Source organism: Hipposideros armiger, unplaced genomic scaffold (genome assembly GCF_001890085.2).
Source record: "Hipposideros armiger isolate ML-2016 unplaced genomic scaffold, ASM189008v1 scaffold_478, whole genome shotgun sequence".
NCBI lineage: Eukaryota > Metazoa > Chordata > Mammalia > Chiroptera > Hipposideridae > Hipposideros > Hipposideros armiger.
In genome coordinates, this window is record NW_017731828.1 from 105472 (window position 1) to 120118 (window position 14647).

General features: G+C 43.5%; 1 protein-coding gene across 3 annotated transcripts in view; it reads right to left on the reverse strand.

Annotated features, from left to right (window-relative positions):
- The window catches only part of SLC37A3 (solute carrier family 37 member 3), a 60187-nt gene that overhangs the window by 44235 nt on the left and 1305 nt on the right, over nucleotides 1–14647 (reverse strand). The window contains exons 1-3 of one of the 3 annotated variants that reach the window (XM_019666792.1): nucleotides 11363–11484; nucleotides 3830–3989; nucleotides 2515–2620 (exon numbers count right to left, since the gene is read on the reverse strand). In XM_019666792.1, the coding sequence (XP_019522337.1) occupies nucleotides 2515–2620; nucleotides 3830–3918 (195 nt within the window). In that variant the 5' untranslated portion in view covers nucleotides 3919–3989; nucleotides 11363–11484. Of the gene's footprint in view, nucleotides 1–2514; nucleotides 2621–3829; nucleotides 3990–11362; nucleotides 11485–14647 lie in introns of those variants that run through there. The other 2 variants (XM_019666794.1, XM_019666793.1) reach the window with 2 other exon arrangements.

Genomic DNA, 14647 nt, shown 5'->3' on the forward strand with positions numbered 1-14647 from the left:
CAATGATGGTGCCAACTTGGGCCAGTGAAGCAACGTCCTCCACAACTAGACTGAAGAACAAAAGGACAGCAATTTGTCTGTTCCCCTTCCCCCAATTCCCCAGTGCTGTTCCCATCCCCCAATTCCCCAATAAAAAAAATCTTTTAAAAAAAATAATAAAGTCTAAAGAAAGAATGGGAAGTGAGCACTGCTCTCTCCAGGAGGACAGGTACACATATACACAGCTCTCCAGGGTAAGTAAGAACCCAACTTCTACATAACCAATCCACCCAAACTACTTAATCCATAGTATTAAAAAAAAACAGAATGTTGAAACCTATTTTAGTAGCAGAGTGAATAAGCAAATAAATAAATATCTAAGCAGAAAAATTCATGCAAGTTTGAAACAAGCTAATGTGTCACGGTTCCTGGCAGGAAAGAGTTAACATCGGAAGCCTGAGGCTGCTGTCCTTAAAAAGACCTGCTTGCAAGGCTGGTCCCAGGCTGCCATCTGGAATCTTGGATCTCAGAAGGGTTCCCATGATTCCCTGTGAAGAGTGGCTCACTGTGCCTAAACTGTTCAAACAATGTGGTTTATGCTGAATACCTGCTTTCCTTCTGGGAGTGTGGGATTTTTTTTGTATGTGCCAGGCAGAGGGTGACTACATGACCAGCCCCAAAATCCATGAGCACCAGGTCTCTAATGGGCCTCCATGATAGACAACTTTTCCTGTGTTGTCACAATTGTTACTGGAAGAATTGGGCACGTCCTGTGTGACTCTACTGGAAAGGACTCTTGGACGCTTGTGCCTGGATTCCTCCAGACCTCACCCTGTGTGCTTTTCCCTTTGCTGATTCGGCTCCATATCTTCTCACTGTAATAAACCATAGCTTTGAGTATGACTATATGCTGAGTCCTGTCAGTCCTCCTAGTGAATCTCAAACCAGGGGGTGGTATTGGGGACCCCCAATCCAGTTACCTAAAAAACAAAGGCAGTCTTAGGCAGCATAACCAGAAATGTAGTGCCTAAATCAAAGCCTATTGTTCTGTACATTGGTCAGACTATATCTAAAATACCACATTTAGCGCTCAGTGCCAATAAACCACAGTTGAAGGAGCCAGGGGTGTTTTGCCTAACTAAGCAAGAGAAACTCAGGGAGATGGGTTTTCTGCAAACATTCAACAGGCTGTCATGCAGCAGGAGCAGACTTCGTATACATGGCTCAAAACTAAACACATTTTTACTTCAATAGAAGAAAGTACTTCCTAATAATGAGAGCTGAAGAAAATGTATTGTAATTGTCCACCTCAGAAAATAGGAAGTTTCCTCTCCCTACTAGTATGAAACAGAAGCCGGGCGGTCCCCTTTCAGTAACCGCAAAGAAAGATTCTATACTGGCTAAGAGGTTGGGGTGCATAACCTCTCTACGGCCACTCCATCTCAAAGGTTTGTGATGAGTCAGTTAACAATCATTTAGATGTACTCACTGCGCACATGACACTAGTCAAGGCTCCGTCAAAAATCTAGCCCTCTATTTTTAACATCCTTCCTTTTAAAGCTTCCTGATAACTTCAATTTGAGAAAAATTGTTCAGGAACATCTCCACTAGAACATCAGCTCCATGAGGACAGGCTCTTTTTTTTTCAATCCTCTAGGCTTTTATTTTTATATATATTTTTTGTATCCTCAGTGCCTAGAACAGTGTTTATATGAGACAGGCCCTCAATAAGCAATTGAATAACTTATTTACATTTTGGGGAGATGGTCACAAAACCTTCACATCTCTATAACTTTAAATTGGTCCAAATCAGGGAAATAATTTTTTAAGAAATAAAACATGCTGAGAATATTAATATACAGCTATAATCCCACATAAGCAGAACTCAAACAATGTGGTAAAGATCGAGTGGAGTGGATGTGTGTGTTGAGCTAGGGTACTGCAGAGAATAGCATCTGTGTCCCAGGCACCAAAGTATTTACTTGGCCCATCATGAATAGAAGAAACTCATACATACTCTCTGACTTCAAGCCATTTAAGCAAGATACAAATGAAACAATTAGAAAGTATGTAAATACTGAGACATTAAACTATGTAATACATAGTATCAGAGCTCAATAAGAAAAACCACCAGCAAAGGCTGAGGAAAAAACTCGATAGAAAAAGTGGCATTTTATCTTGACCCAAATGGAAAAGCACAATTTAGACAGGTGGAAAGATGGTAAAGGGCATACGAAACAATATGAGGGAAAAATCTCCAAGGCAGAAGTAAGCAGGGGACTTAATGAAACTCAATGAAAATGTAGCCTCACCAGAATTGTGTGATTTCAAACAGTGAGAAATAAGCTGGCTGGAACGGTACTGAGTGAGGACAGGCTAAGAAATCAGGCAGAGGAGTTTGCATTGTGTGCCACAGGAAACAGTAAGCCATTGCAGAGCCCTAAGCAGGTGAACGAAATAAAAGAAAAGAACTGAAGAATTTAGAGGTGGGCACAGTTCCTTATTAAACGGATCCCAGCACTTTGTTCTTCTTACCTCTACAGGTTCAAGTGTTTTGTTAAATGCACTTGGGGTCCACTGCTTAGAGATACTGACTTTGACATTGCTAAATGTTTTTCTTGATGCATGGAGCAATGAATAACTACAAAAGAGAAGAAATACAGCTGAGTGAATAGCAAAGAAAACAGCATTCAGTAAAATCACAGATACATTCTCAATGGTTTTCTTCAATTTTAGAATTCTTCTCTTTAAAAAAAGAGAAAAGTACTGCTTTATTAGGACTAATAATTAAATCAGTCTCTGCTAAGCAAAAGAAAAAATTAACTAGTCATTAATATGAGCACCCATGTTCACTAACAACTTACCCCTGGGCCCAGGAGATGGAGATGCCACTGATCGTAGCCCACTTCAAGTCACGAAAAGCATTTTAAGTCTTTAGCAGCCATTGGCCACTCACTGCGCTAGCCATTCAATTGCTTTTTCCCAGCATCCTGTCTTTGCCTCATAGTGATGCCTCCCACCACCCCTCACAAACGGATATCCCCCAAACCAAGCATCCAAAACTACCCATCAACTAACTCTTACGTGACTAGAGAACCATTTTCCTAGTTTCTGAAAAAATAAATAAATAAATAAATAAATAAATCCTCATTTGTGATGCCTTCAATAAAGATTAATAAATAAAATCTACTCAGAAGAAATAATCAACATAACTGAGGCAAAGGGTTATTAATGACATGCTCCTAACGCCCAAAGGCCTGATTGATGTCATCTATAGACCACTAAAGTGAGCCACCAAGGGTCACAGAATCACAGGCATGGACGATTCTTCAGTCATGCTGATTGGTTGGGATCTCACGCAAATTAGCAGAGTTCCCCACAATCGTCTCACACCATTTTTACTGCTCAAGGAAGCACCGGGCATTCCCTGAATACGCACAGTCTCTGTTCTCAAGCTCCTGGTTTTCACAAAGAAAAGACTTCATATTAGATCAGGGCTTCTCACCCATGGCACTGTTGATCCTTTGGGCTCCAAAATGCTCTATTGTGGAGGGCTGTCGTGTGCACTGCAGGATGTTCAGCAGCATCCCTGGTCTCTGCCTGGTCTCTCTCCACTAGATGCCAGCAACACTCTTTCCTCCAGCATGACAACCAAAAATGTCCCCAGACTTTACCAAATATGGGCAAACTAGCCCCCAAAAGCAACTGTCTTCGAGCTATCAAAAAGTATAGCAGAGGAATAACTAGTCTACTTCACAAGCCCATGCCAATCACTGCGTTAAGCACCTGCCCTGCAGTAAATGTCTCCCTCAAAAGGGAAAGACGCCAACAGCTGTAGCAATCCATTTACCTGAAGAAGGTGAGCAGGAACACGACCACATGATGATGGCTGAACTGGGAGAGAAGCGTTCCTCGCTGAAAAATACTTGGCCAGGCCATGTTCTCCGGCCTTCCTTCTCGCCTCTGGCCTTCAAGTTTGGGTAGCGAACGATTTACATCCTTTCTTCTCTCTGGAAAGACACAACATATTTATTAACATTACTCAAAATAAGCAGGTTACCCAAAAACTGAATTATTTAGACTTATAACCAGTCAGCATATACTTGGTCTTAAAAAAAAAACCACATGGGCTAGCTGACACCAGAAAATCAGATTGAGAATTATGTTTTATAGCTATTAGATAGTCCTTAAAAAAAAAAAAAAAAGAAAGCCTTGACAAAGACTACTTGGTAATAGAAAGAACTCTCATACAAACTGATAAGAAAATCACTAATTCTAACAGAAAAATGAGTAAAGGAAATGAAGACAACTCAGAAGAAATGAAATGGTTATTAAGCTTATCAAATAAAAGTTCCTATAAATCATATAAGAAATGTTAATTAAGACAAGAAAATGTCTGCATAGTTAAAAAAGATTGTGGTCAATGCAACTCAAGGTCTATTGATGCCTGAATTCTCACACTTATGCTGATGAAAGTGACAATTAGTACAGTATTACAGGAAGACAATCTAGCCATGTTCTCTGACCCAAAAATTCAAGAATAATTAAGCATAAAGTAAGCATCTAAACTTCATGTCTCTAGCTATGAGTCTGCAGAAACAACCTAAATATGCAATAAGAGGGAAATAATTAAATAAATTATGGTATAAACATATGGCCGAATGTTTTATAATCATTTGACATGATGAATTAAGACTTTTTAATAATATGGGAAAATGTCAAGCGAAAAAGTAGGATATGACTTAAAATATGATCAACTCTCTGATTACGTATTTACAAATAAATAGGCAATATATTATTTATCTCTAGGGAGTGGGATTATGGGTAGTTTTCATTTTCTATATACTTTCCTTAAATGTCTACAATAAAAATGTAGAGGGAGGGCCGGCCGAGTGGCTAGTTGGTTAAGAGTTGGCTTGGGACGCCAGTTCTGAGCAGCAGGGCCCTGGTTCAGATCCCACATGGGGACCAGTGACGCTGCCCTCTACAGCTAAGATCGTGAACAACAGCTCGACCTGGAGCTGGGCTGCCGTGAGTCGCTGGCGACAGCATAGGCTGCAGCCCCTGCTGCAGTGGGCTGCCATAAGCTACCATGTGTGGCTGGCAGCCAGCATGAGCGGCTGGCAGCTGGTGTGAGCTGCCAACAGCCGCCGTGAGCGGCCGTCCAGAGACCAGCAACCCGGGAAGAGCACAATGATAATACCAACATGGGCCAGTGAAACAACATCCTTGACAACTAGACTGAAGAACAAAATGACAGCAACTCGTCTGTTCCCCTTCCCCCGAGTCCCCAGCTCTGTTCCCCTCCCCCAATTCCCCAATAAAATCTTTACAAAAAAAAAAAGAATGCAGGGATTTCAAAAAAAAAAAATGTAGAGGGGAAAACATCCACAGCACAGGAAAAGTCCTATGATTTATCTGTGTATTAGAAAAAAAATTAACAAAATGACTAGTATGAAAATACACTATCACTATAATTATCAAGGTAGGAGACAAACTCAAGAGATCTCAATACTAAAATGAGCGAATCACTGGGCTTTGCTTTACAGGCTGTGTTCCCCATAACTGCTGTTACACTCCTGTTGTCATAGCCACGGCTTGACAGATGTACTCAAATCCCACATGCAGAGAGGCCCAGCTGAAAGGCCATTGCTGATCAACATTACAGCTGTTTCGCTTACTGGCTGTGAGCCCTTCAACAAGTCAATCTCTATGAATCACAGATGGTCACCTATAAAATGGCCTCGCTCATCTGACAGTTCTGAGGCTAAAATGAACAATGTACGTCAGGTACTAAGATAATTATTTTAGCCACTGATCCGCCTGGGATTAATCCCACATCGGCACAATGTACGTAATTTCATTTAATCATCCTCCCTGAAAACGTTAACAGAATTATGAGTTGAGTAAGACTATAAAATTCCATTCATAAAATGTTATAAAACAAACTCTCTGTCTGTAATTCCAGGAAGTCACAAAACCAAGAGCTATTAGTGTTACTGCTAAATTTACCCCCATCCCCAAAATTAAACATGAAATGCAAGTGGAAAAACTGCAAGCTTTAACCACTCTTCATAAAGCGTAGCTCTTTGAATTGAACACATCACACCTCAAAGCACTGTACTGAGTACTTCAGGAAAGGTTATGAGGTATTAAATTCAATAATTTATCAGGTAAAAGTATCATTCCAAAAATGTACGCTCCAACAGATTGGAATTACATTGCTTCGGCAATAACAGTTGTGTATTTCAGGGCTGCACAGTTACATTAACAGCTTCAAATGACTAACAAGTTGTTGGAGACCATCTGGATTTAGTTTCTAAATAAACTTTTCCTTAGCCACAGTGACTGGGAGAAAAGGCTTAATAAGTACATCGGGAAAACAGTTTTAAACATTTACCTGCTACAGGCAGAACGGCATTTAAAATGAACACTAACATAACATCTGGTCCTATGTACTGCAATTATAACTGATAATAATAATGCCTTGCGCTTTTATCCCCTACATCACAGAAGTGATCTCTAATCATCGATGAGCTCTGGGGCCCAGGGGAAGCACACAGTCTGAAACCGTCCAGCACATCCCACTTTCTGAAGACCATTTTCTTTCCTGCTCTAAATAGAGACTGAACAAATGTCTACATTTTTCAAGTGTGTGGAAATGCTGCTATGATTGATAAAACCAAAATTCGTTTACATATTTCTGAATTCACAATAGCTTGTCATTTACTATTTTCTCAATCAATGGATACTGAATACACAACTGTCATGTGGGAATAAGAATGATCTTTCTAAAAAAAAAAAAAACTTATTAAAAATAAGATCCTTGTCATCTAAACAGATCCAGAACCATCAAACCAGGTTATACTTTTCAAAGCAAATTCATAACCACTAACTCATCTGATTTGTAATGAAGCTTGTTTTGGGTCTTAGAAGGTCACCCATACAAGGTATTTTCCAGAATGGAACACTTCATATTGTGCTATCAATGCTGAATAAAAGATGGTTTCATATGTAACATGTTCAACTTTCCCCTTATAAACACTGCCTTGGAATATAAAAAAATCTAAAATTTTCACTTACTATTCATGTTTAGAGCCCATTCCAACCCAAATACACCATCTAAAACTGTCCTGTATGAGGAAGGCTATGGGGAGACACAGACCACGAAGTGGAAAGCAAAGACTCGCAGGAAAGAGAGTCCACGTGAGGCATCCAGCGCACGTCTCATCTGGCCCAGTCTTCACCCTGCCCCAACCTTCTCACCATGCTCTCTGGAAATCTAGATATGCGGTTAATAAACTCTGCTATATCATAGCGGACTCCTGCCTTCCCCCAGATAAACCTGCTTACTCTGAGGTCTGCAAGGAGAAGCAATCTCTCTTCTCACGTCCACTTTTCCTCCTTGCGAAGACCAGCTTCTTTGAAACTTACGGTTGTCATCTACCGACCTCCCACCACGTCCCCCTCACTGCAGACAACTCCTGCCTCACCTCACCCTTCCTCCCCACCACTGCTTGTCTCGCTTCAACATCCAGGTAGGTACTCTATCGCTTCCCTGCCCTCTTCACCATCAATCTTTTCCTCTATCCCACAAGAAAAACCCACTCTATGGTCAAAACCCATTTCCTGGGCCGGCCGAGTGGCTCAGTTGGTTTAGAGCACAAGCTCTGAGCAACAGGGTCTCCAGTTCGATTCCCACATGGGACAGTGAGCTGCACCCGAGCTGAGCTGCCACTGAGCTGCCAACAGATGGCAGGATGGGTCAGCTGGTAAGGGCACAGGCTCTTAACAACAAGGTTGCCTGATCGACTCCCGCATGGGATGGTGGGCTATGCCCACCCACAACTAAGATTGAACACGGCTCCTTGAGCTGAGTGGCCATAAGCTGCTGATAGGTAGCCAGACGGCGACTGGACTTGCAGCTGAGCTAGCTGCGCCCTCCATAACTAAGATTGAAGGACAACAACTTGGCTGTTCCCCTTCCCCCATTCCCCAATAAAATCTTTTAAAAAACACTCCCTGTTATGACCAGTAACTGAATCACCTCCCCAGAATGAATCCCAAACATCCTTTCCTTCCAGAAAACTGCTTACTTTCACACTCCCCACTCCAACAGTCATTTTACCTCAGCAAGGCTCCCAATTAGGTCACATCACCATTTTTTTCCATTATCCATTATCCTCCCCTTGTCCTCATTTCCTTCAGTACCCACTTAGAACCTAAGCTATCTCCCTTATGGGACTTTTTTCTTGCTTGCCTCTGTCCTCCTTCCCTGCGCCCAAGCAGTCTGAGTTTTGCGAGAGGAAAATCACACACACAGACCGGTCTCACTTTTTAGATTCAAAACCACAAACCACAAAGGGCATGCAACACTGTCCGGCAAGCCTGCACTTCCCTAATCATTTTGCTTGCTCAACCTCTAAGACAAGTATTTCACACTTCCCTCTTTCAACTTCCAACATCTCTCTCGCTCTCCTTCATGTAGTACGCCGGCTTTCTGCCAAGGACTCCGCGATCTACAGCTCTAACTCACACGCTCCAGGGTCCCAACAGTCCATTCCAGGCTGCGCACATTCCAGGTGCAGCCCCTCAAACTCACACGTACACAAATGAGCATATGACACACCCTGTTCTGCACCATTTTTTCCCTCCACTTATCAGAGGTTGGGGGTCTGTCCACATCATCACCTACAGAGCTGCCGTAATCCAGTCTCCTACTGGGCATCTGGCTGGTTCCCCATCCTTTGCCAGTAGACACGGTGAGGATATGGGACGTTTCCTTCCTACTCCACTTGCACCCTGTCCTCACCCTCACCACAATCTCCCCACACCTAATCATCCCCTTCTTGTCCCTGAACCCACGGAGCCCTTTGCATTTGCTGTTCCGCTGCCTGAAATGCTTCTCTCCTGGTTCTGTGCAAACCGCCTGCTCTTTCCCTTTCTTGGCTTGTCCTCAAATGTCATCCTCTAGGGTGACCTGCCCGGATCGCCCTATTTAAATGGTCTCCCTCAGTTACCACCTCTCTCATTTCTCCCTCTGTTTCTTCCCTTCATAGCATTTCTCCCAATCTAGTTTAATTGCTTATATGTTTACTGTTCATCTGTGAGCTCCATAAAAGAAGCGGCTTCACCTGTGTTAATCCACAGCTATATCCCTAGCACCTACGAGAGCATTCAGAATGATCAATAAAGATGTTCTGAGTGATGAATTCTTTGACTGATGGCCAACACTGAATGCTTGCAAAGGGCCGAGCACTGTGCTAGGTATCTGCCAGGTATAGCTGCATTTAGTTCTCACATCTTACAGATGAGGAAACAGATTTTAGAAGTAATATCTTTCTCTTAAGAGATGAAGTGAACGTTCAAACCTTAGCCCCTAGGCTATACTGTATAAGAGAAAAAGATTTAAATACAAAATATCCCAAGTTGGGTAAAGCGCAGTAATTACAAATATCTCACCTTAAACTTAGAGATATAAACCCAGGATGGAAAAACAATGCACTTTATTAGTAACAGTAGTTCTCTTATACACCACACTCAAATGAGAAGGGCATTAGACGGGCAATTACTTCACTCCCCAGACTTCAGTGTTCATGTTTGCAAAGCATAAAGATTATGTGTATTTCAAGTATAAAGAGGTAGGTGAAAAAGTATCAAACAGATAGCTGAGTTCACCTATTATTATAATTTAGCATCCCAATGCTCGACACTTAGACACGTGCTTTTTTATCGCACATTCTCATTTGAAGCCGTTTACTTGTAGCACATAAATCCTTTTATTCAAAACTCATATCTTCCTGCAATTTTTCTCCTAAGTTGTTTCATCACCACAGATGTAAAATACCTAGCACTTATCTGTAAAATTCTCTCATCTTATTCCAGGGTTCTCAAAACCACACTCATCCTACCTATTTTGAACATATTCCAAAGACAACTCGTTTTCAAGATAAAATCTTTCCCTCTCCTAGACAAAGGCCTTATACTCCAGTTAGTAGTCATTGCTGTGATATTCCATTATCCCTGGCAAACAGGGACAAAACAGAGCGTCCAATAATACAGTTGATCCTGACAACTAGAAAGCAACAAGACATTGCACTGACTTTAATGTTATAAAAGTACTGTTTTGGGGTCATTTTCTGATGGAAATCAAAGATTGACAGGAAAATGATGTGATCTAAAGCCACATGGGGCCCACAAAAAGGCGTTCAAGTTCAAGTTGGACTCCAAAACCCTCCACTTAACTTCTTTGGGCCTCAATCTCCTCATTTACAGACCAATTAAGAGAATCTCTACGTCCAGAAGCCGGCGACTGATCTGCCTCGGCCTGGGAAGAGTGCAATGATGGTGCCAACTTGGGCCAGTGAAGCAACGTCCTCCACAACTAGACTGAAGAACAAAAGGACAGCAACTTGTCTGTTCCCCTTCCCCCAATTCCCCAGCACTGTTCCCATCCCCTCAATTCTCCAATAAAAATTTAAAAAAAAAAAAAAAAAAAAAAGAGAATCTCTAGAGTTCCTAGTACAGAGCGTGGCACACAGTAAACATCCAACAAATGGGAAAGAAAGAATTCAAGCACCAAGACATTGAAGAAATAAGGTGGCAAGTAAGAATCACAATTTGGTCTTTGATACGTGTGCTGAACCAGAAACCTAAATAAAGATAATTTTTTAAGTGTAAAAAAAAAAAAAAAAGAATCACAATTTGCTCAGCCCAGGAACATATGCTTCTTCCTAATAAGGTTTCAGTGAAAGTTAGCATGACATCACCTACAAGCTTATATTTCAGGTAACACCAAAAGCCCCGTGGACACATTCCCATTCTCCTCTGTCAAAAGTGAGAATAAACAGACCTCATTCTGCAAATAACGCTGAGGGAATGGCGAAAAGTAATTTGACCAGATTCCTGGACTGAGACCTCGGGAGCTACCAAAAAACAAAGCCCCGTTATTCCACCAACGCCCTTCTCCTTCTTAGGCCTCCGGACGTCCTTTCCAAAAGCTTCCCCACGCTACCTGGAAAGTATCCCTTCACCTGGTCTCAACTACAGTGCAAACCTGCACGGCAGCCCCAGCCACCAGGCCGGCGAGTCCCGTCTGGAACCACCGCCTCCCCCTCCCCCCCGCCTTCCTCCGGCTGCGGTCCTCGCCGGCCCCGCCAAGGCCCCGCAGCACCTGGGGGCCGCCGAGCCCGACCCGGGGTGGAAGGAGCCTGCGGCCGGCCGGCCCTGGCCGTCGCGCCACACCCACCGGCATCGCCGCCTCGCCCTCCAGGCTCCTGGAAGCCCCTAGGACCAGCTCTCCCGTGTGGCGCCCCCATTCCCGCCCCAGTCCGGGAAGGAGTCTGCCCCTTCTCGGCCCGGACCCCACGGCCGCGGTGTGCACACCCGAGACCCGCAATGATCGCCGCTCTCTGGCTGGCCGTTCCAATCACTCAGCGGGGCTCCGCTGCCTGCTGGCCGCCTCCACCGCCACCTCAACCCCGACGCCGCGGCCAGGGTTTCCGGGCGCCCACGTGACCCGCGCCTGTTCCCCGCAGCATGCTGGGAGTTGTAGTCCTACCGCGAGGGCCGGAGGGACAAGGTGGGCGGGGGCTGCTTCCAGCGGTCGACCGAGGTCTCTGTGGACCCTGCTGCTGGGCGGCGGGGGCAGGGAGGATATTGGCCAGGAGTGTTAGGAAAAAAAGCAGTGAGGGAGAAATATGAGGAGAAATGATGTACAGGTCATCTTGTTACAAAAAAGCTTTTTTCTGCTCTTTGTTTTCACACAAAGTAACGTGCTGCTACTGATCTGCCATGAGGGTATAAGCTTCAGGTTGCTGTTTAATTAACGACAGTTGCCCATATGGGCAGGGCCATTAGTCTGCCAGTGTCATTCGCTGTTCTACATTCCATGTCAGCCACCCGTAAATGAGGGTTAAGATTCTGGCAGCCTCAAGCAAAAATCAAAGGCCTTAAAGCACAAAACTAAACAAGGGTCCTCTGCCCTCCTGGGCTTGCTTTCAACTGTTGAGGAAACAATTTTAAAAATAAAGTTTAGGGCCCTAGTAGCGCGAAGATTAAGAGCTGGCTTGGGACGCCAGAGGGCCCCGGTTCAGATCCCACATATGAGGGCCAGTGACACTGCCCTCCACAGCTAAGATGCTGAACAGCAGCTCAACCTGGAGCTGGGCTGCTGTGAGTTGCTGGTGATGGCGTAGGCTGCAGCCCCTGCTGCAGTAGGTTGCCATGGGCTACCGTGTGTAGCCAGCAGCCAGCGTGAGCGGCCAGCAGCCGCAGTGAGCAGCCGTCCAGAAGCCGGCGACTGATCTGCCTCGCCCAGGAAGAGTGCAATGATGGTGCCAACTTGGGCCAGTGAAGCAACGTCCTCCACAATTAGACTGAAGAACAAAACGACAGTAGCTTGTCTATTCCCCTTCCCCCAATTCCCCAGTGCTGTTCCCATCCCCCCAATTCCCCAATAAAAATCTTTTTAAAAAATAATAAAATTTAAAAAATAGAAACTTCTCCCAACCCAGAAAACCTCTCCACAAAGGCCGTAGACATGAAAACGGGGTTTTTGGGTTTTTTTCAACTTTACAGATTTCTTGAATACTTATTATCATAAAGAATGTAAGGTAAGGGACATGGAACAGTATGGTGGAAAGAACATTAGCTTTGAGTCGGGGGTCTGGCATTCAAGTAGCTATGTGACCTGGGGCAGATTACAGTTCAGCCTCACTTTTCTCAGCACTTTTTCCCTCTTTTCCCATGGTGCTTCAGGAAATAGAGATTGATAAAACAGTTCCTGCCCTCACGAAGTTTAAGATCCAAAAAGAGGTGTGAGATAAAGTAACAATAATATATGCAGAACAGAATTTGTACTTTGAGAGATGTTCAAACAAAGTCTTTTAGATATTCAAAGAGGGATGTAATGTTCAGTTGAAAGGAATTCAAAAGGGATCTCAGAAAACAGTTTTATTATAGAATAAGCTTTAAACCAGCTAAAAGACTACTGCAAAGACAAAAAGGAATCTCCCCCTTTCATAGCCAACCAAACCCATGCAACCAATTACAAGCATGCTCTCAAGATAATCACCAGTCCTCAAATCGCTTGACAGGACATTTTGTCACACACAGTTCATCCTAACTTTATCACAATAATTGGGGAGACGACCTGTGCTAACTTATCCAGAGGAGAAACAAACTTCTCATATCTTTAGGACAGGAGGTAATTTTGCATACTGGAGCAAGGCACCCTGGGACATTAGGCTCCTACGCTCCCACAGGAACGAGGAGATAGGGACACTATCTACCTGCATGTTTGCATTTCAGTGATAGCTGCCAGGTCTTGGCCCGTCTGTGAGACTGGGCACAGATGATTCAGGCATTAATATGATATACATATATCTGAAAAGGACACAGAAAAAAATTTTGAAAGAAAAGGGAAGGAGGGGAATTTACACAATGCAGTATTGCAGTTTTGTTTCCAGCCATCTAAGGGTGTATGTAGCTGGGGAGATATGATATCAGGGTGAGCAACAATGAATCAGCCAAAGGTTTCACTTTTATCCTAAAAAATACATTGTGGGATATTACTCAGCCTTAAAAAGGAATAAAAGGGCCGGCTGAGTGGCTCAGTTGGTTAAGAGCTCGCTCAAGAGTTTGAGCTCTGAGCAACAGCGGTTCGAGTCAGCCCGAGCTGAGCAGCCGCTGAGCTGCCAACAGGTGGCAGGATGGCTCAGCTAAAAAAAGAAAAAAAAGGAATAAAATTCTGATACATGCTGCAACATGGATGAACCTTGGAAATATTATACTAAATGAAATCTCACACACACACACACACACACACACACACACACACTAGATGATAGATGATGATAGATAGATGATAGATAGATAGATAGATAGATAGATAGATAGATAGATAGATAGATAGGTATAGATTCCATTTATATGAGGTATCCAGGGTAATCAAATTCATGGATACAGAAAGTAGAATAGTGGTTACCAGGGGCTGGGGGAAGGGAAAGTGGGAGTTACTATTTAATGGATATAGATTTTCAGCTGGGGATAATAAGAAAGTTCTGGAGATGGATGGTGGTGAGGGTTGCACAACACTGTGAACGTGTTTACTGCTACTGAACTATACACTTAAAATGGATAAAATGGCAAACTAAATATATAGTGAAGTATGTGTATATGTACACACACACACACACATATATGTGTGTGTGTGTATATATAAAATAAGTGTATAGTATAACCTGATCACTACCACCCAGAGTGCCTTCTTCCCCAAAGCCCGAGCTATGTTCTTTGCACTTACAGTCACTAGTGGAGAGGGTCAGGGTAGGGGGAGGCAGAACCTCTCCTTGGCTTCCATAACCATCTAGACATTTTACCATGATCCCTACGTCTAGATGTTCTCCAAGTGCTGGGTCTGAGGCAGCTGACTATTTTTTCTTTAACAGTAACTATTACCAGAAGAAAACATCTGAGGTCTAGCTCATTGACATCTAACGGGCTTCATTTCCTGCCCCCTGCCCATGTACATGTGTGTGGTGGGTCCTAACCTACATTTCATTTCCAAGCCGCAGACCTATGACTGTGGCTCTCAAAGCAGAAGTCTGCAGCAGTGGCATTTGGCAGTGTCTTTTGTTTTCTTGCTCTACCTGCCAGCCTTGGGTTT